General features: G+C 38.3%; 1 protein-coding gene across 1 annotated transcript in view; it reads right to left on the minus strand.

Moving 5' to 3' along the window:
* Positions 1–13,914, minus strand: part of LOC133879813 (uncharacterized) — a 29,793-nt gene extending 15,879 nt beyond the window's left edge. Inside the window, exon 1 of the mRNA XM_062318588.1 lies at positions 13,598–13,914. Within this exon, the coding sequence (XP_062174572.1) occupies positions 13,598–13,726 (129 nt within the window). The 5' untranslated portion in view covers positions 13,727–13,914. The remainder of the gene's footprint in view (positions 1–13,597) is intronic.
* Positions 13,915–21,399: the final 7,485 nt, after the last annotated feature.

Here is a 21,399-nt window from a genome sequence, read left to right on the forward strand (position 1 = left end):
TTTCCAGTACTCTACTTTGAACCCTTAGCCTGGAGCCTAGAACCAACTTGCCATTTGATTTGGCTCACTATATCTCCTTCCGTTTTAGGCGTGTTGCCATGCAGAAGGGCATTTCTCTGCCACCAGAGATGATACACAACTGCAGCAAGGCTTAATCTACATGCATTAGCTTTCAAACTTGTACGTTGCAAATCTTTAATAAACCACCAGATCACCTCTTCCCAGTCTACTGGAGGAATCGGAATGAGACAAATAGACATTACTGCCCGCCACACACGTCGACTAAAACTACAAGCAAAGAAAAGATGTCCCCTGTTTTCTTGGCAGCCATAACAAAACATGCATACACTAGAACCAGAAAAGACCCAAGAACACATCTTCTCCTTTGTAACTAGAGCATCCGTTTGAGCCAACCAGAGTATAAAGGCATGTCTAGGAATAGCTTGGGAAAACCACACCACTTTGTGCCAATTCACATCCGGAAGTTTTGTGACGTCCCACATCGCCTGGGAATGAGGATGTGCTTATATGTATAAATACACCCTTTATGACACAACGCGTTTTAAAGCCGTGATGGTCATGAACCTATCAGAACTCCGCAGTTAAGCGTGCTTCTGCGAGAGCAATCCCAGGATGGGTGACCTCCTGAGAAGTCTGGTATGGGGAGCCAAAAGCGGACAATATTATGTCATTGGGGGTGGGTCGTTACAAATGGTATCAGAGCTATTGCCCAGCATGAGATGGTGGGAGCGTGCACAAGCCCAATGAGGGACGCCAGTGGGGATGCTGGGTCCAAAGAGGGGGTGATTGTGACGTCCCACATCGCCTGGGAATGAGGATGTGCTTATATGTATAAATGCACCATTTATGACACAACGCGTTTTAAAGCCGTGATGGTCATGAACCTATCAGAACTCCGCAGTTAAGCGTGCTTCTGCGAGAGCAATCCTAGGATGGGTGACCTCCTGGGAAGTCTGGTATGGGGAGCCAAAAGCGGACAATATTGTGTCATTGGGGGTGGGTCGTTACAAGTTTCATCCTAAGTTGAGTCCAAGTTTCTGCACAGGAGTATACTCCTTTGCTGGCTTTCCAAATAGGAATGTCTTCTACACCAATAACAACCTTCGGCAAATGGCTTTGAATATCTACTAGATTGTCCGATCGAGCACTTGGCCAATAACATTCACCATTTCTAATAATGGACGAGAGCTTAGGACCAATAGCCCTTCCAGCATCATACACAGTCCGATAGCCATAACTATCAAAGAGATCCTTGGTGGATGCCAAGAATCAAACCATAAGAAAATTTTACTGCCATCTCCAACTTTGAAACTGAGAAAATCTTTAGCCTCACTCCTAAGCTTCAAAATCTTCCTCCAACTCCATGAGCAAGTGTGGGGAATAGAAATCTGCCAAGAGCTTCTCCCCTTCAACTACACCTCTTCCACCCAAGCAACCCAAAGAGAGCCAGCCCTGTTAGAGAATATATTTCCTATCAATATAGGAAATATATTGTATATTTTATATTACCATACTTTCCTTTACAATATTTGATTGTAATCAGATTTAATGATAATCAAATCAAACATTGATTTGACCATACTTATCTACCCAAATCCTCCTATAAATAGAAGTTTGATGTATTGTGAAATCATTAAGAGAAATAAGAGTAAAATGTAACCTTTTGGGCTTTATCCTGTGGACGTAGGTCATAAGACCGAATCACGTAAAATTTCTTGAATTTCCGCATTTTATCTTTAGTTTTCCATTAGATGATGTTTTCTTTCAAGCCTTAGCAAATAAATTCCAGATGTGTATCATCATAGAAGCTTTATTCCAAATCTCCAGTCTCTTGATGCCCAGCCCCCTTTCCTTCTTAGGGACACAGATTTTTTCCCAAAAAACCTTGGCTTTAGCCTTAACATCCGAGCCACACCAAAGGGATCTATTTAGCTTCTGCTCCAATAGGTGAATAATCTTCTTAGGCAGCACAAAATCCCGGGTCCAGAACACTTGCAAGCTACAAAGAAATGAGGAGATAAGCTGAAGCTTTCCTGCAAAAGTAAGATGCTTGGATAACTGAGAATCAGTGCGAGCAGAAATTCTGGAAACAAGCACATCACAGTCAGCTGCAGACAATCTCTTAGAGATGAGAGGGACCCCCAAGTTTCTAACCGGGAGATGGCCTCCACTAATCTGCAGAAAATTCATCAACTTCCCCTTTTCAGCATCAGTAATTCCAGTATAAAAAATATTACTCTCAGCCGGATCAACCCTTAGACCTGAAAGTCTTTCAAACTCAACCAATACATCTTTAATAACCCTAACAGAGTTCATGGAAGCAGTTGAAAAGATCAAAAGATCATCAGCAAAACAGAGGTGGTTGAGTTTAAGATTAGCACATTTCGGATGAAAATCAAAACTAGGATTCCCATTAGTATTCTCCTCCAAAATAAGGAGAGAATTTCCATTGCTAAGACAAATAAGTAAGGAGAAATGGGGTCTTCTTGCCTAAGCCTTTTACTACCATGGAAATAGCCAACAAGAGAGCCATTTAGAGAAATGGAATAAGAAGGGCTCGAGATACACTCCCTGATCCAATTCACATACTGAAAAGGGGCACCAAAACATGATAGGCAGTGCAAGATAAAATCCCAGCTTATCGAGTCATAAGCTTTCATCAAATCCACCTTCAAAGTACTCCTAGGGCTGCCTTTCTTCTTATGATAATCACAAACTAGCTCTTGAGCTAGGAGTATATTTTCTGAAATAATCCTATTAGGGATAAAACCTCCTTGGTTGGGGCTAATTATATCATCTAGACCCAGGAGGAGTCAATTAGCAAGGATCTTCATGATACATTTGTAAGTAATGTTACAAACAAGAGATCGGTCTATAGTCATCCATAGTAGTAGGAATCTTCTTCTTAGGGACTAGGGTGAGGATAGTAGCATTAGTCTTTCTAAGAAGTCTTCCACAGTGAAAGAATTCTAGAACTGCATCAATAACATCATTACCTACTATAGACCAAGCACTTTGGTAGAAACCGGCTGAAAACCCATCAAGTCCAGGTGCTTTGTTACGGCTCATAGTAAAAATAACCCTCCTGACTTCCTCTCTAGTTACTGCAGCATTCATACCAGCCACACAAACAGGAGAAAACTTCTTTTTAATCTAGTTAGAAACATGGGCAGCCTTAATCTGAGAGAAAGAATGAGTCAAAGTACCAAGGAGCTTTTGGTAAAAACCAATAACAAACTCTTTAATTTTATCCCTATCTTCAACTCTGTTACCGTCTTCATCCTTCAAAATCTTGATAAGGTTGGAGGAATTCCTAGCCTTGACCGATTTGTGGAAAAAAACATTGTTTCCATCCCCCAAATTGACCCGCCTGCTTCTAGATTTCTGCTTCAAAAAATTCTCTTCCGCAGCAGAAATAGAGATATAAGCATGTAGACATTCTCTTTCTCTAATCTGACAAGTAGAATCCCCATGAGACTCCAAGAACATGTTCTGAGCCTTAGCCAAATTCTGCCAAGCCTGAATAACCCGCTGGCCCAAACCACCAAAGACCTCCTTGTTCTTAGTTTTCAAAATGTTCTTCACAGAATTCAGCTTTGCATACTGCTGAAACATAGAATAACCTTCCACATTAATATCCCATCCATCCTTAATCCAATTCAGAAACTGATTGTGATCTGCCCAAAAGTTGGAAAATTTAAACGGCTTGGGTCCAAAGCTAATAAAAGAACCTTTAGAAACCAGTACAGGGGAATGATTCGAAACACCAGCTTCCAAGAATTCTACAGCAGTATTACCAAAATATTTCAACCACTTCATATTGGCCATTACACGATCCAGCTTCTTGGAAATAAAGCACTCTCCCTTTTTCTTATCAGTCCAAGTATAAAAACTCCCTGTCAAAACCAAGTCATCCACCTCTATCCTCCGGATACAATCCATAAATTCTGAGTCATAACCAGTGAGACCAGCATTCCCCACTTTTCCTGTTGAGATCTAATAACATTAAAATCACCAGTAAGAATCCAAGGACAAGCACCCACCGAGAGCTTCAGCTGGTCCAAATGATGAAACAAAGCTCTTCTATCTGTACCTTGATTAGCCCCATACACAACAGATCGATAACATCCAAGAATTTTTATGAATATCAGAATTCACCTTACAAGTCAGCACTTGTTCATGTGAGTTCACTGTAGAAATAGTAACTCCACTCGGATCCCAACAGATCCCAACAGATCCAAATTTTACCAAGCCAATGATCATTATAGTTGTGGAGGATCTCCCAACCAGGCAGCATAACATCCCTAATTTTAAGGGCATGATCCTGTTTAACTTGAGTCTCAACCAAGCAAACAATGGAAATATTCAACCTAGAGACCATCTTATTAATCTCCTTTTGCTTCAGGGGTTTATTAAGGCCCCTGATATTCCATATTAGAATCTTCATAGACCTGGAATAGGAGAGAATCCTCTCTCACCAATCAAACACTCCTCATAATCACCCATTTTGGCTTTTCCTTTCGCTTTAGAGGACAAAGCCTTTTCAAAAACACCAAGGAAGGTGGTGGGAGATCTTAGTCTATCTTCCATGTCCATCCTACCTATAGCCTCAAAAGAATTTGATAGCCTCACTTCCCCATTGTTAGTCTTTTGCTCAGTAGATCTAATAGGCTTTCTAATAGTTCTATGAAACTTATTAGCTATGCTTACTGCCACCAGTTTTTTCTCTACATTGTGAGCAGCCTTAGGTCTCCACATCTTTTTTTCCTTCTTTGAACATGCATAAGTAGCATGCCCAATAAAGTTTATATATTGTCAATGAACCACACAATTTTGGTATGTTTTACCAAACTGCTTTCCTCAATTCTTTCATGGTATCATAGCATTATTAGCTCACGCTTTCCTAGGTTTCTTTGAGTCTTTTTCCTTCTTTTCCCAAATGACCAAAACCTCAAATACTTCCGCTTCTCAAACTTCTCCTGCATTTACGTTTCCTAATATCTCCCAGCTTGTTTATGACAAGTTGGATGGTCCTAATTATTTGATGTGGCTGTCTCAGGTTCTTCCTATTTAGAGGAGTAATGACTTAATGAGTGTTGTGGATGGTTCCGATCCGTGCCTGCCACAATAACTTCCTAATTCTGCAGGTAAGGATACTACTACTTTGAATCTAGCCTATACCCTTTGGAGTAAGGACCAATACCTTCTTAGTTGGATCAACACTGTTGGGAATAATCCTACTCACATCTGCCCATCTGTAAAGGATCGGGCCTCAAGGCCAAGACCGGCCCATGGAGAATTGCGGGCCTCAAGCAAGGCAACAAGACTCCCGGATAGGCCTATCTAGGGAGATAGACATCAAACTAGTCGTCCCTGGAAAAAGGCTATTTTTGGGAATACGCAACAGAGAGTACATCCATATTGAGTCCTACGAATGTAGACATTTCGGGACCGAGATTCAACTCATTCAGTCAAGGCTCGAGACAAGCATGTCGTACGAACTCAGGTATCAGTCTCATTCCAGGAAATCCGAATTAGAACCTTACTCCCAGTTGAATTGAAGTAGGATTCACAATCCGGGTCCAATTAAAACTCCTTAAAGAATCCGGTCAATAGTCCTACTCCTAGTTGAATTGGGATAGGACTCCCGGTCCAAATCCAATATTTAAAGATTCGGGACCAAATCCTACTTCAAGATGAATTGGGAAAGAAATCCAATATAGGTCTGATAAGGAATCCAAGTCCAAATCAAACTCTAACGGCACCCTTAGGTTAAGTTCGAGCAGAAGACCTAATTTAGGTTTGCTTATACCTCTTAGCCTATAAATAGGCCCTTATACCAGGCATAAAAGATAGACTGAATTCTTGTGCATTGAGCATACTTTTCCTTCAGAGACTAACTTAGACATCGAAGTGAGACCCCCCAGTAGGGTCTCTTAATTTTAGTTTTTTTGTCGTGAGTGTGAGCATGAAGAACATCGAATAACATGTCGTTCACATTGTACCAAAAACTGTTCTTACAAACACCACCCTTACTAAGAAAGTTATGTCCACAGTTTATGGCATGAACTCTTCTCGCTAGGTGTGGTCTTCTCTTGCAAACCAATTTACATCTCAGTCTAAATCTCGCGTAGCCCACCTCAAACGTTAGCCTCAAAGCTTACATCAAGGGTTCAAATCTTGCACATAGTATCTCCAATCTGCCAAACTCTGGTTTGACCAGCTTCTTGTTGTGGGCAAGCCTCTTAATGATGATCTCATTTCATACATCACAGTGGCTTGATTATGTAGGATGCCAAGTGCCATAAGGAATTATACATATCGAAAGATTCTCCCAAGTCCCGAAAGAATTTCCCAAGGAACCGAGAAGTTGTCCTGAGATGTTTGTCCCAAGTAGCCAAGAAGCCTTACCTGAGAAGGCGAGAAGCCTTTCCTGAGAAGCTTTTCCTGAGAAACTGAGAAGCCTTTCTGGAGCAGACAACAAAGGCGCTTTTCACAAGAAGACAATCAAGAAGACGCCCCAGACCTCATCCTGAGGAATCGACTGACAGGAAATGAGACCAAGAAGGAAAGCACGAAAGTTTGATTGTGGGTAGTTGGCACATTATCAGCGAGGATCCAAGAAGGAAAGTCGTGATCGTCAAGCTAGAAATTTTGAAGATTTGATTTGATTCTATTATTAATTAGGATTTTATTTGATTACAATTTTCCTTAATAGGCTTAGATTTTTCTAGCTTTTCAAGTTTTCATATTAGTATAAATATGAAAGAAAGTAGAGTGTAAAAGACAACCTTTTTTAATCATTAAGAATTTATCAACACTCTACGGAGTTTTATCATTTCTTTAAATGTAACGATTCACCCCAAAGACACAATATTATCCACTTTCAGCTCCTCCAAACCAGATTTCCTAGAAAGTTACTTATCCTGGTGCTACTCTCCTAGAAGCACGCTTAACTGCGGAGTTCTGATAGGTTCATGACCATCATGGCTTTAAAACGCATTATGTCAATAAGAGTGCGTTTATAGATATAAGCGCATTCCCATTCCTAGACTATATGACACGTCAGAATCACCTCCTCTTGGGACCCAACGTCCCTGTTGGCGACCCTCATGGGATCACCTCATTCTTGGTGTCCCAGCAGGTGCTCACTGGAGACCCTCATTGGCTTCTGCACGTTTCCCCCATCTCAGGCTGGGTAATGGCTCTGATACCATTTGTAACAACCCACCCCCAATGACACAATATTATCCGTTTCTGGCTCCCCCAACCCAGATTTCTCAGGAAGTCACCCATCCTAGTACTACTCTCGCAAAAGCATGCTTAACTGCGGAGTTCTAATTTGTTCATAGCCATCACGACTTTAAAACGCGTTATGTCAAGAAGAGTGCGTTTATACACATAAGTACATTCCTACTCTCAGGCGATGTAGAATGTCACATTAAGCCTTTGGCTTGTGTTTATCATTTTGGTGTGAAGACGAAGACGCTTTTGATTGTTGTCACTTAGCTTCCGCTACGTCAAGTGGTAACAAAGTAGGCATAAACTTGATCGATGGCCAACCAGCACAACAATGGCAATGCCCCTAACGACACCAATTTTGAGAGGGAGTTTCTTTCGAGAATTGAATTACAAGAAGCCCAACGAGAGATGCACAGGCAATACGACGGTTGCAAGACACATTGGATCAACTTCGAATAGGACCCATTCGGAATCTAGGGAACGTTGATGCTCATGATGATGATGGTATACGAGTAAAACCCGTTCATCATCGCCACCCTTCGTCCAAAAATTGTCCACCGATTTATGAAGACTTCAACAATGATGAGGATTTCGCTGAAAGGTGTTCGGTCAAAACGTGGGAGCATGAGAAGAGGATGTGGAGGCACCAATTCATGAGGAGCAACGAGCATCTTCACATCGAAGATTTCCTAGATTGGGTGATAGAAGTTAAGCGACTCTTTGAATACATTAGTATTCTCGAGAACCACAAGGTGAAGTTGGTAGCCTACAAATTCAAAGAAGGATCTTGAGCCTAGTGGGAATAGCTATAGGTCTTGCGTGCTTGGCAAGGGCAAGGGCCCGTGACCTTGTGGCTGAAGATGAAGTGGCTCCTCAAAGCACGGTTCTCACCACTAGACTTTGAGCAACGGCTATTTCAATGGTACTAGGAGTGCCGACAAGGTGGTTGTACAATCAAGGCGTACGTCGATGATTTCTATCAATTGTTCGCCTGTAATGATCTCATAGAGACCGAGGCACAACACGTGGCAAGGTTTATTGGAGGATTGCATGCAGGGGCGAAACCACTTGCAATGTCCCCCCAAAAGTTTTAAAATTTAGCTTAAAATATATAAATTTATAAAATTTGTCCCCTCAAAATAATTTTTTTGTCCCTCCTAAAATTTTTTCTTTATACTTTGACCCCTCTTTTATTTTGGAAGGCCAAAAATATCCCTCGTACTTGAGCTCACAAGTAACAATCAGAAGCCTGCACTGCCAGGCTGCACATATGCAAGCAGCAAGGACTAGCACGTCTGCTGCGTCTACAAGCTCACAAGTCACAATCAACAACTGCAAGTCTGGAAGCTCACAACCTTCCTCGATCACCTCAGCAAGCGTGAAACCCTTTCCTCTTCAACCTTCCTCAGCACTTTTTTCTTAGAGGATCGCTCCTCAGCTTCAAGCTCACAAATTCGTGATCGAGCATCGAATAGCTTTGCTTGCAAAGCAGAAAGAATAGAGATCGAAGCACCATTTTGATCCTGGAGAAGCCCCATGTCGGCCGCGACCTCTTAGGTCCATCCTATTCCACCCTTTTTTTAGTTGAATTTTCTGTTTATTTTTGAAAACAATTATGTGAAACTTTCCTTAGGGATGAATGATTAACTCTTAGATCAAAATAGAGAATTAAAACAAACAAACAGAATTGGCACGATATAAGGATACATAATTTTGTCTACAGAGATATTTGACCATCCTCTTCAACCTAGAAAAAGGGGAGCATGATTTATAAATTTAAAGAGGGGGAAAAAAGAAAAGAAAAATTATTGATCATGTTAGGGTTCATTTTGGCTTATATTAAATTTTAAAATAAATTAAAAATAATCCATAGGAATTTTTCTTTTTGTTACTTTTTTCTTTTACCAGTAGCCGGACGAATTATGGATTATGTGCTTTCTTAGAGTAGTCTTTTTCAATGGACCATGTGCTTTCTCAGTTTCTCTTTTATATATTTGGTCAAATATGTTTTGACTTTTAAATGGGTTTATCATTTAGGCTTTGGAGCAACATTGTTAATTGTTATGACTTGACTCTCATCATTATTGTTGTTGAGAGTTTTGGGGGATCTTGTTAAAAGAAAGAGTTTACGCTCAAAGGTCCCATTTTTTTTTGAACCTTATAAATTGCGCTTCGTTTATTTTACTAGTAGTTTATACTATTGTGTGTTTGTAATATCGTCAAAATTTAAAATTATAATTTCAAATCGAATGGGTCCTTTGATGTAAAAAAAATTATACAAATTTTTTTTTATTGTTAATGGTAATAAAAAAATAATAAATATCACTTGTTAGTACTAATAAAAGCTTTAATGAAATTCTAACAAAAATTTTATACATCTAGAAATATTACTTGCTAAGCTCGTCCCCTTCGCAAAAATCTTGGTTCTGCCCCTGATTGCATGTAGTTATCTAGGACAGGGTATCTATACATCCCGTCTTCACCTTGACGGAATCCGTCAGCATGGCAACCCGAGCGTAAAGGCAAATGGAGCGGCCTTGTGCGTCGTCATGGGAGCGAAACCCTATGGACTCGACCCGAGCTGCACAAAGTCAAGGAAAACAACCTACAGCTACGCCGATGACTCCAACCCAGCCCATAACTCCCGCGGGGAGGGGAGCCAATAGCAGTAACATCCCAAGGCAGCTGGTGGCAATACCCCCATCCAACAATCTGTATGCATGGCCCGGTCAAGATAAGCGTTTTAAATGTGGCCAGACGAGACATAGGTGACATCAGTGTGTTAGGAGGCAGGCAGTAAATATTATCGAAGCTGGGTCAGAGGAGAAGGAAGCGGATGGATCAGTGGAGCCGTCGGTGGTGACCCACTCCATTACAAGGAGGAAGATGTAGTTGACGCAGATGAAAGGTTGTCACTCTCTCTCTCGTTCCTTGATCATTCAACATCTACTCTTGACGTCAAGAAAAGAAGAACACGCACAGAGGCACAATATCATCGATCTCTAAGGCGATGCTTGTGAAGTTGGACCTGAAGACCGAAAGGCACCCATCCCCATACAAAATTGGGTTGGATTAAATGAGGCACCGAGACCTCTTGAGTCACTTTCTTGATCGTTAAGACCTACTCGGAATCAGTATTATGTAATCTTATCAATGTATAGTGATAACGTTATCTAGTATTAGAGATGACAATTAACTGCTCGGATAACAAACAATCTAAACAGTTAATTGCTAAGATCCGCATCCTTTTCCACAAAATGGTATTAAGGGGTAGAAAATAACACGCAAAAATGAAGCTTTGGGACTTCCAAGCTACATCGACACCGTGTCTAATTTTTATTTATTTTATTTTTTAATCTTTTGGTCTTGATATACACGTTGTCAAAGAGGAAAATAGTAATAATAATAATTGTTGGGGATAAATCCCACTCAACCCGATCCAAAGAGGAGATTCAAAAGTCTAATAAGGTCCAAATAGATAAGAATAATGATCAGATAAGAATAATGATCATTATCAGAAGTCTAAGAAGATATCAGATCAGAAGTCTAAGAAGATACTCAATTAGAAGTCTAGTAAAGGATAGAAGTCCAATTAGAACTCGGACAGCAGTTCTAGATCAACAAGGAGCAGGAGTCCTAATCCAGGTTTGACTCCACCTCTATGCCTATAAATAGGCTCATACCCCAGGTATAAACTCAGACTGAATTTTATGCACACAGCATTATTTTTTCACAGAAGCTAACTTAGGCATCGGAGCGGGACCCCCGGAAGGGTCCCTAGGTTTTGTTGTTTTGCAGAGTTATTGAGAAGCGTGAAGAACATCAAAGGAACGTGCAGATTCACACCATACCGGAAACTGTACCAACAGTTTGGCGCCGTCTGTGGGAAACGATTATTCGTTCCTCATAAAAGAAAAATAAGATCCAGCATGGTGATGAACACACGTTCCGGAAGCCAGACCAACCGAGAGCCCATAGTCCGAATGGAGCCAGGTATTCAGAATAATCAGCAGCCTCCACTGAACCCTCCCCCGGGGGGTGGAGATCAAGATCGCATAGCAGCGTTGGAAGCCCAGATTGAATCCTTAACACAGCGGAATGCCGAGTTGCTGCGCAGGAGGCCGGAACAGCCCAATCCCGAGATGAACAGGGATGAGCGAGAGGAAGAAGATCACAACAGCAACACTAATCCTCGGAGGGAGGATGACCGCCAAGGAGATCTGAGCAGAGTTATTGCCGAGCTGAAGAGAAGGTGCACGTACATAAAGATGACATAGAAAGAAGAGAGGACCGAAGAAGCAGAAGCCCACAACATAGAGAGCCGAGGCAACAACAGTATCTGCCCGTGATCCCATAAAAAGGACTCTCAGGAATTTCAGGCTTGCTTTTATTTTTTAGCATTTATATTTGCAAAGAACTAGACTTTTATTTTTAATTCAGACTAGATAGAAAATCCCCCAGATTTTGGGAATAAGTATTTTCAGAATAAATGAATAAAGCTAACTTAAGCATCGGAGTGTTCCCGGTCTAGGGACCAGGAACCCGTTGATGTTGTTTCTTTTGCAGGCAAAAACTCTCGGATCAGTCCTAGCCGAGTACAAGAAAAAAACTTCTCGGATCAGTCCTAGCCGAGAAGGAGCCTCTCGGATCAGTCCTAGCCGAGAGCAAGAACAACTTCTCGGATCAGTCCTAGCCGAGAAGGAGCCTCTCGGATCAGTCCTAGCCGAGAGCAAGAAAAACTTCTCGGATCAGTCCTAGCCGAGAAGGAGCCTCTCGGATCAGTCCTAGCCGAGTACAAGAAAAAAACTTCTCGGATCAGTCCTAGCCGAGAAGGAGCCTCTCGGATCAGTCCTAGCCGAGAGCAAGAACAACTTCTCGGATCAGTCCTAGCCGAGAAGGAGCCTCTCGGATCAGTCCTAGCCGAGAGCAAGAAAAACTTCTCGGATCAGTCCTAGCCGAGAGCAAGAACAACTTCTCGGATCAGTCCTAGCCGAGAAGGAGCCTCTCGGATCAGTCCTAGCCGAGAGCAAGAAAAACTTCTCGGATCAGTCCTAGCCGAGAAGGAGCCTCTCGGATCAGTCCTAGCCGAGAGCAAAAAAAAAAAAAAAAAAAAAAACTTCTCGGATCAGTCCTAGCCGAGAAGGAGCCTCTCGGATCAGTCCTAGTCGAGAGCAAGAAAAACTTCTCGGATCAGTCCTAGCCGAGAAGGAGCCTCTCGGATCAGTCCTAGCCGAGAGCCAAAAAAAAAAAAAAACTTCTCGGATCAGTCCTAGCCGAGAAGGAGTCTCTCGGATCAGTCCTAGCCGAGAAGGAGCCTCTCGGATCAGTCCTAGCCGAGACCAAGAAGAAAACTCTCGGATCAGTCCTAGCCGAGAGTCTCGGATCAGTCCTAGCCGAAAGCAAGAAGAAACTTCTCGGGGGGTTGGATTTAACCCTCGGGTTTTGCAGGTTTTTCAAGATACAGGGAGAAAACCCTAAGGAAAAACAAGAAGGTAATTGGGGGGTAAGATTTAACCCTCGGGTTTTGCAGGTTAGCAGGTTTTCAGAAGGAGACAAAGATCGGGTTTCCTTAGACATGGAATTCCCATTATTCAAGCAAGCTTTGGATAAGGGAATTGGGGGGTAACTGTTGGGGATAAATCCCACTCAACCCGATCCAAAGAGGAGATTCAAAAGTCTAATAAGGTCCAAACAGATAAGAATAATGATCAGATAAGAATAATGATCATTATCAGAAGTCTAAGAAGATATCAGATCAGAAGTCTAAGAAGATATCAGATCAGAAGTCTAAGAAGATACTCAATTAGAAGTCTAGTAAAGGATAGAAGTCCAATTAGAACTCGGACAGCAGTTCTAGATCAACAAGGAGCAGGAGTCCTAATCCAGGTTTGACTCCACCTCTATGCCTATAAATAGGCTCATACCCCAGGTATAAACTCAGACTGAATTTTATGCACACAGCATTATTTTTTCACAGAAGCTAACTTAGGCATCGGAGCGGGACCCCCGGAAGGGTCCCTAGGTTTTGTTGTTTTGCAGAGTTATTGAGAAGCGTGAAGAACATCAAAGGAACGTGCAGATTCACACCATACCGGAAACTGTACCAACAATAATAATAATGTAGAAAACTCAAATGGGCTCAGGCCTAAAATTATCAAGCCCATGAAGGAAAAGTGGGCTACTATGGTAACAAGAAGTAGAATTAATTCCATTTTTCATGGAGTACTATTAAATGCTATAAATTATTCAAACAATTGAGAGAAAATATCATGAGACCATAATAAACTAAACCAAAAGAAGGAAGAGAAAGTTGGATATATTAAAGCAATTGAACCTGGTTCTTGTAAAGGTTTTCATCGTAAATGTTTTCAAGGGACCAAGAAAGCACAACATCAAGGAAATCACGACGATTGATATCATTAAAAGCTGCTCTCTTTGTCTTGGAACTCTCCTCCTCCATCATTTCCAATATCTTTCTCACAATCTTTCTCCTTCTGATCTGCAGGCAATGTCAATGGACATGTTAAATTAAGAAACCCATTTCACTTGGAATCTCTGTGAGTTCTTTAAAACGAGGTATATAGGAGGAGAGAGGAATGGGGTTTCTTAGGTAGAAAGGAACCACTTCGAACCCAGGAATCAATAGTACAAGCATTACTAGTTGTTAAAGATAAAAGACATGCGTTTGTGCTGTTTCTTTTTCTTTCCACCTAAAGAGAGAACTAAAGAGGTCTCTTTTTCTTTCCATGTGAATGAGAGAACTAAGGCCTTGTTTTAATCGTTTGATTCGAAAAATAAATTCTCAGAATGGAATGACTATTTTTTTATTTGGTAAGAACCTATTTCTTTCAAAGAGTAATAATTATTCCTGAGAAAATAAATAACATTTTCAAAAAAAAAAAAAAAAACCAAAGAATTGAGATCAGATATGTTGGTGGCTGGTCGGCCACAGATCTAATGTCTAACATTTATTATTTGAGTTTTTTTGAAAAATAAGAAATTATGTAGGTTTTTTAGTAATTTTGTGTCAATTTTAATTGTGATATATGTGTTGTCACCAAACTAAGAAATTAGAATAATTATTTCATTTCATTCTTCCTCATGCCCAATAATAACTATTTATTTTCTTAATAGAATACTCGTTTTACGAACCAAACGAGACTTAGGAGAGGTTGCCAGGAGAAAAACACATACACATGGCTGAAAATCACTTTCTGAGATTCGAATTCGAAAGTAAACAGAAAAGGAGGAAACATTGCAACCAAACGACAAGAAAGCAGAATAATAAAAAGTCATATCTCAATATTTTTACGTTGGAAGTGAATGCCCTTCGCCCATCACCGGCCAGTTGATCTAAAAACTTCCCTGCCCACACCACCAACACCGCTCGTAAAATAAAAAAAAATAAGTCTTAAATTTAAAATAGTTCTTGTTAGCAATAATAAATGAAAAAGCAACGAATAATTAACCAAATCAAACCCATCAAATTAGGAAAAAAAAAAATTCTAATAATCAATTAAAAATTTTAATCTAGCCAAAATAGCAAACACAGAAAAATATAAACTATTTGACAAATAAATTATGCACAGTTGATAGGGTCTAAGAAAAATGAGTACTTTTCAATGAATCAACATTATCTTGAGCTTGAAGGATTTTTTGAAAATAAATCAAAGACAATAATGTGCTTTCCTAAATGCTGCAAACCAATAAAAACAAATAATAAATTAGAAGAAGAAATGATAAACACAATTAAAAAAAAAAAAAAAAGGTTATCTTTTAAATTATCTTCTAAATTGATTACTTATTTTAAAGACAAATATTAATTTAATAGGATAATTAAAAAAAAAAAAATCCAATCTAATTTGGATTCCATTTAAAATCAAAGTGTTGCATTTTAATTAGTATTTCTACTGAAAAAGAAATATACCTAGTTTTTATTTTTATTTTTTTATTATTTTTTTTTCTGTATTTATTTTGTAAGCTTCTTGAGAATTTTATCTAGACTAAGTACTGAAAACATTAAATAATAAAAATAAATATAAAAAATTTTATTAATCAAAAACAAATATAACAAGACATGTTTGATTAATTGATTATTTCTTCACATAATCATATTTGAGGAAGTCTTTCATTTCAATTTTCTTTTTTCACCACCCTCAAATCTCATTTCTCTCCCCCATCAGCCACGGTCCCACGCCCCCAGTAATTTTCAATTTCATCTGCCATATTCTAATATCAAGAAAGAGTCAAGAGTCTTGACTCCACTCAATTAAATCTACTAAAAAAAAAAAAATTCACTCATTCAATTACTATAAGCCTATAGAATCCACTCAAAGCTTTTGAGTCAATTCTTTCTCCCACCCACGGTCCCACGGCCTGGCCCCCTCATCTTTTCATTTTCTTTTTTGCTTTCTTTGAAAGGATAAAACTGTTCGGTGGTCCACCTTATTTCTTGTCATTACCTTTTTTATTTCTCTCTTCAACCTCACACCTCCCCCTCCCTCTGTTTGTGCTTCAATTCTCTCATGAATCTTTATCGTCTATTTGTCTTCAACCCATATCAAAGAAATCACATAATCAAACACAGACTACACAGTAAACACTCAGATTTTTCTTTTAAAAATGCCCAAATTTCAAAGAAAAATCATATTAAAAATTTAGAGCTTGCAGTAAATAAGAGCAAATAACTCACGGTGATGGGTGTTTACTGCTGCTGGTGGTGCTTGAGCTGGTGGACAGACGGCCGACGGTAGATGCACAGCCAGATCTCAGTCTCTTAGACTCAGTTCTCTCGCCTCTCATTCTCTCAGTATTTTCAAGCTGTGTTTTTTTCTTTTTTCTTCTTTCTTGGGGTTGAATGTGTGATCGTGGGTTTGAGAGGCATTGTAAAGTAAATTTTGTCTCCGTTTTTTCCCTGTACAGTGTGAATTTTTTATTGACATTTGGTTGATGTGTTGAAGAGGATTTGTTGTTGAGTATTATTATTTTTTATTTGCTGCGTCCGGTGATTTTTCTTATTCTTTTTTCTTTCTAGTTTAACATCCGCTGCTTTGCTAGGTTTTTAATATTTTTTTTTAAGGAAAAGAAAAAATATTATAGTAATAGATAGTAGATTAAATTTTTTTGGGGGGGCCTGAACTCTATTTTTGCCGGGGCCATAAGTGCCTAACCTATTAAAAAAAAAAAAAAATAAGAGGCTTTGAAATTTTTTAGGGTGGGGGGGGGGCATGGCCCCTCAAGCTTATACGTGCCTCCGCCCTGCTCCCCACCGCCGAATGCCACCCCGGCCACGCCACTGCCGAACAACAACATTGCATTACGGGTGTTGTAGCAGCAGATCTGCTAATCCCTTTGCCATTTTGTTTTTAATTTTGTAATTCTTGTAGACATCGCATTAAGTTCAACATGAGGTAATTTCAAGTTCTCTACACCTTTGTCCTTTTGCTCGATCTTTACATTATTTATTTATTTATTTATTTATTTATTATTTTTTTTTTCAGTGAACTTTGATAGAGAACTAAGCATAGATTGATTTTACAAACGGTCCTTTTTTTTTTTTCTTTTTTTTTTTCCCCCTTTGTTCCTGTCTTTTGCAGTAGGCCAATGAATGAGGAGGCCGATGTAAGAGGACTAGGAGCAAATGTCTTATAATGGTTCTTTTTCAAAATATTGGAAAAATTTCCAAAAAAACAAAAAAAAAAAGTACAAAAAAGCTCCAAGAACAAATACCCTAAATATACATGTTTCTTGAGTAGCTATAATGCTTCCCTATGTATTGGGTAGCACTGTAGTATGTAGCTATCCAATATACTCTATAAAAAAAAAATAAAAAAAATAAAAAAAAAAAAATGACAAAAAATAAGAAAGAAAAAAAAAGAGTTGGTTGGTAGAATAAAATGAGAAAAAGTAGGAAAGAGAAAAAAGAATAAAATAAGAGTAAAAAAGAGGATTTAATTGATATAGGAAAAGATAAAAGAATCTATTGTAAAATGTTTCTTTATAGGGAAGTAAAAAGTAATTTTGTTTCCTTAATTTAGAAAAAATTGTTGGGTAACTGCTACTAGTGTTCTAAGTTATCTATTTTTCAGGTATACATAAATGGTAAGAAGTGATAAATGTGATATAAAGTAAAAGGAATTTATATAGAAAAGTGAAAAAGTTTTGTATTGTAGTAAATTTTTTTATATAAATAATAATAAAAAATTATTGATGTGATATAAAGTTGGAATGTTTTAAAATTGATTATTTTAAAAAAAACCTCTACACCCGTTACTAAAAACCCAATATTTATTTATTTATTTTTGGATGGGGGTTGAAAGCTCATAATTCTTGACCATCTGCGTACCTAGCTACTTCGGAACTCTCTGCTTTTAATTTGGGGCAGTCCTTCCCTTTCCTTGTACAAAAAGATATTTTTGGTATTTTGTTCTTAAAATTTTCCACATTTTTAGTAGGCAGGAAAAGGAAAAACATCCTTCAAATAAATTAAGTTTTTGTTTCATTTAGGCTTCGTTTGATTCGCGGAATAAGTCTTTGGAATGGAATGATTATTCCATTAGAATGCCTATTCATTTATTTAGTAGGGACCTATTTTTTGAAATAGCTATTGCATGAGAATATAACTATTCCCTTACGAAAATGAATAACTATTCCTCTCATTTTTTAGAAGAATAGATATTCCTAAGGGAATTAATAGACAACGTTTTCCCAAAAAATAAAATTCATATTTTTCTTTAATTTTTCCAAACTAAAATAAAAAAAATTAAATAAATAAAATTAGAATTTTAGATCAAATCTGTGGGTGGCAGGCCATCCACAGATCTAAGGTCCAATGTTTATTTATTTATTTAAGATTTGAGTTTTTTTAAAAAAATAAGAAATTATGTGCGTTTTTTTAGTAATTTTGGGTCAATTCCAATTGTAGTATATGTGTTGTCACCAAACTAAAGAATTGGAATAATTATTGCATTCTATTATTCCTCATTTTCAATAATAACTATTCATTTTTTTAATGGAATACCCATTCCGCGAACCAAATAAAGCCTTAAATGTAATAATATTCCGCTTCATCTTTTTAGTATAGGAGAAAAGTTTAAACTATTTTATGATATGATGCATCTTTTTCCTACCTGAAAAAGCAATGGCTATGGAGGATGATTAAAGTCCAAGCCTTGGTTTCTCTTCTATTTCTCGAGGGTGAAAAAACATTGGCTGATATCTTCATTTCATACTCTCTAGCTCGCTTATAACATGGAGAAGTACTGGGAAAGGTGGCTACGGTCGATCTGCCTGAACAAGGAGAAGCTCAACGGTCGTCTAGCTACATGAGCCGGGCGCATCACATCCAATTCATTCCGCTTTAATGGTTGCATATAAGAGTATTAGTAGCAAATACTCAATCATTTTCTTTAATTTAGGAAAAATTTAAGGAACCAAACCACTTTTTGATTTCCAATAAAAAAACATCTCATAATAAATTTCCTTTATTTTTTCTATATCAATTAAATACTATTTTTTTTCTCTCTCCTACTTTTATTTTTTTTATTCATTTATTTTCTTCTCTTGCATCGTCTTCTCCTAATCTCCGTCACACTCCACACAGAACCTATCTCTTCCGTTTCTCCTTCTGAATCCAAAAGCATATTTTCTTTGTCAACACCAAAAAGCACAACGAATCTCCCACTTTTTCCAGAAGACAAAAAGAAAACGAAAAGCTTGTTTTGTTCTTTAATGGAGCCGCTGGAGGATAAGAGAACACCATTGCGGTAGAGAAGGTAATCCTTCAGTGGGACTCAACTGCTTCGGAAGAAGTGAGAGAGAGAGAGAATGATATTTGAAGAAGTGCAGGCCGTGGACGAAATTCAATAGTCATTGTGGTCGCCGGTCGGCGTCTCTCTCCGGAGACGAGCAGCAGAGTGGCAACAGGGCCAACTCGACCATCCAGATCACCTTGGCTCGGCCTGAGGACGAGTTCTGCAACATCCTCCTCAACCACACCTCTCCGATCGAGCCAGACTCCTTGGACTCCACCGCCACTTCCGCCGATCCCAGCTCGTCCAGTCTCTGCTCTACCGACACTCCCTCTACAGAGCTCAACGACCTCAACAATGAACATTTGAGCGAGGAAGATGAGCTGCATCAGCAGAAAGATGAGTGGAAGATGAGAAAGTGATTACTGATTAGGAACGTGAAGGAGAGAGGGGAGAGAGCTGTTTTTTTATTATTAAAATATATGATTGGGTAGCACGGTAGCTACCCACGGATAAAAATGTAAAAAATAGGATAACTGTTGTGACTTGATTTTTTGTAATTTTTTTTTTTTCAAATTTTCTTTATTTTATGGAATAGAAGTACTTATAGGGCATCTGCTACTAGTGTTCTAAGGAGCCAAAATGGACATACAAAATTTTATTTTGTTATATTTAATAAGTTTCATAATTTCATATTTTTAAAAATTTTTAAATGACGTGAAAATATGTTCACTATATAACATCATATATATACACTGTTAAAGATCCGTTTGGGTTTAAGATTTTCAAAAAGTGTGATTTGAAAATTTGATTTTTAGAAACGCAATTAAGCATTGGCAAAAATCGCAGTTTGACCTTTAAAATTTTGTGTTTTCAAAAAGCACCTAATTGCCTATCATTTAAAAAAAAAAAAAAAAAATTTAAAAATGCAATCCCAAATGATTCATTTTCTGCGATTTGATTTGAAATCGCACTTTTAATCAACAAAATTGCAATGTCAAACGCACCCTTAATTTATAAAATAAAATCTTGACTATGAAATGACCGAAGTGGAGAGGATCCTATTATGAACAAAAACTACCCATTTTAAGTGAATTGGGATCTTAATGAAATGTGAAAAAACTATTTTATTGTCAGAATTTTGTTTTGTTGCATTGAACGGTGTACCTAGTACAATATTATTTGAAAAGTTTTAAGTAACGGGGCAATAAATTTCACCATGTGGCAACATATAGGCCATTATGAATTTTTTTTTTTTTTGGATTGTCAGATGGTTAACAGTGTAACTTGAATTATGGAATTTTTTTTTTCAATGGTTAGGAGCGTTATTTATGAAAGAAAAAAACATTAAATAAACACTAAATAAACTCTAGTAGCTTTTTTTTTTTTTTTTTGACATGTCCATACAAGAGGGGGAGGGGGTATTCGAACTAGTAACATCCGCTTCCTGAGGCATGGTCCCAGCTGATTGAGCTACCCCTTGAAGACGATCTAGTAGCTTCTTTTACAATGTTGACTAGGCTCTGATTCCGTTGAAGTTGAATGTAACCCTCCGCTTTAAAATATAAATTAAAAATGTAAAAGTTAATATAATATTGATGAAATTCAGTAAGAAAACATGGTCGAATTGATACTTTTTTTTTTTTTTTGGATATGTCCACACAAGAGGGGGAGGGGAGATTCGAACTAGTAACCTTTGCTTCATGAGACGTGGTCTTCAGCCGATTGAGTTACCTCTTGGAGACGATTGAATTGGTACTTAGAAGGGAAGACTCAGGCAAATGATTATAGAAGCAATTAAGGTATTAAATTAAGTTTTAAAAAATATGTTTCCTAAAAAGGTAGAAAGTACTAGAGACACTTTCTTGGAGAGGAAAATAATATATTTTTGAGCCCAAAATCAATACTCACCAAGCTCTGCTAAGTGGTCATGACACGCGCTTCGAAAAGAACTTTCTGAATTGGAGTCATATGCATGTTTCTAAATCTTGTAGCAAAAGTTATGTCATGCGAGGTTAACCCTAATATGCATAATTGGAAGGTACAAGACATTTCTCGTCTTTTCATCAGACTAGGAAAGCCCCTTGCCATTTTTGCTCCTCACATCACCTGCAACCACAATGATCATTAGTCCTTACTTCAAAACAGGAACGAATTTAGGGGTGCTCGGTATAAGCCCCCCTTCCCTCAATTTCAAAAAAGAAAATAAAAATTAGATAAAAATAAAAATTTAGTCAACTGACTCCTACCAACAATTTTTTTTTTGTTCCCCTGCCCCTAGCCTACTGTCTTCAAACACTTATACACTGAGATCATCATGAGCCTCAAGATGGGGTAGATGGATTCATGACTTGCTCTCAAGAGTGGGTTCAAACTTGAGATTTTC

This window comes from Alnus glutinosa, chromosome 10, assembly GCF_958979055.1.
Source record: "Alnus glutinosa chromosome 10, dhAlnGlut1.1, whole genome shotgun sequence".
NCBI lineage: Eukaryota > Viridiplantae > Streptophyta > Magnoliopsida > Fagales > Betulaceae > Alnus > Alnus glutinosa.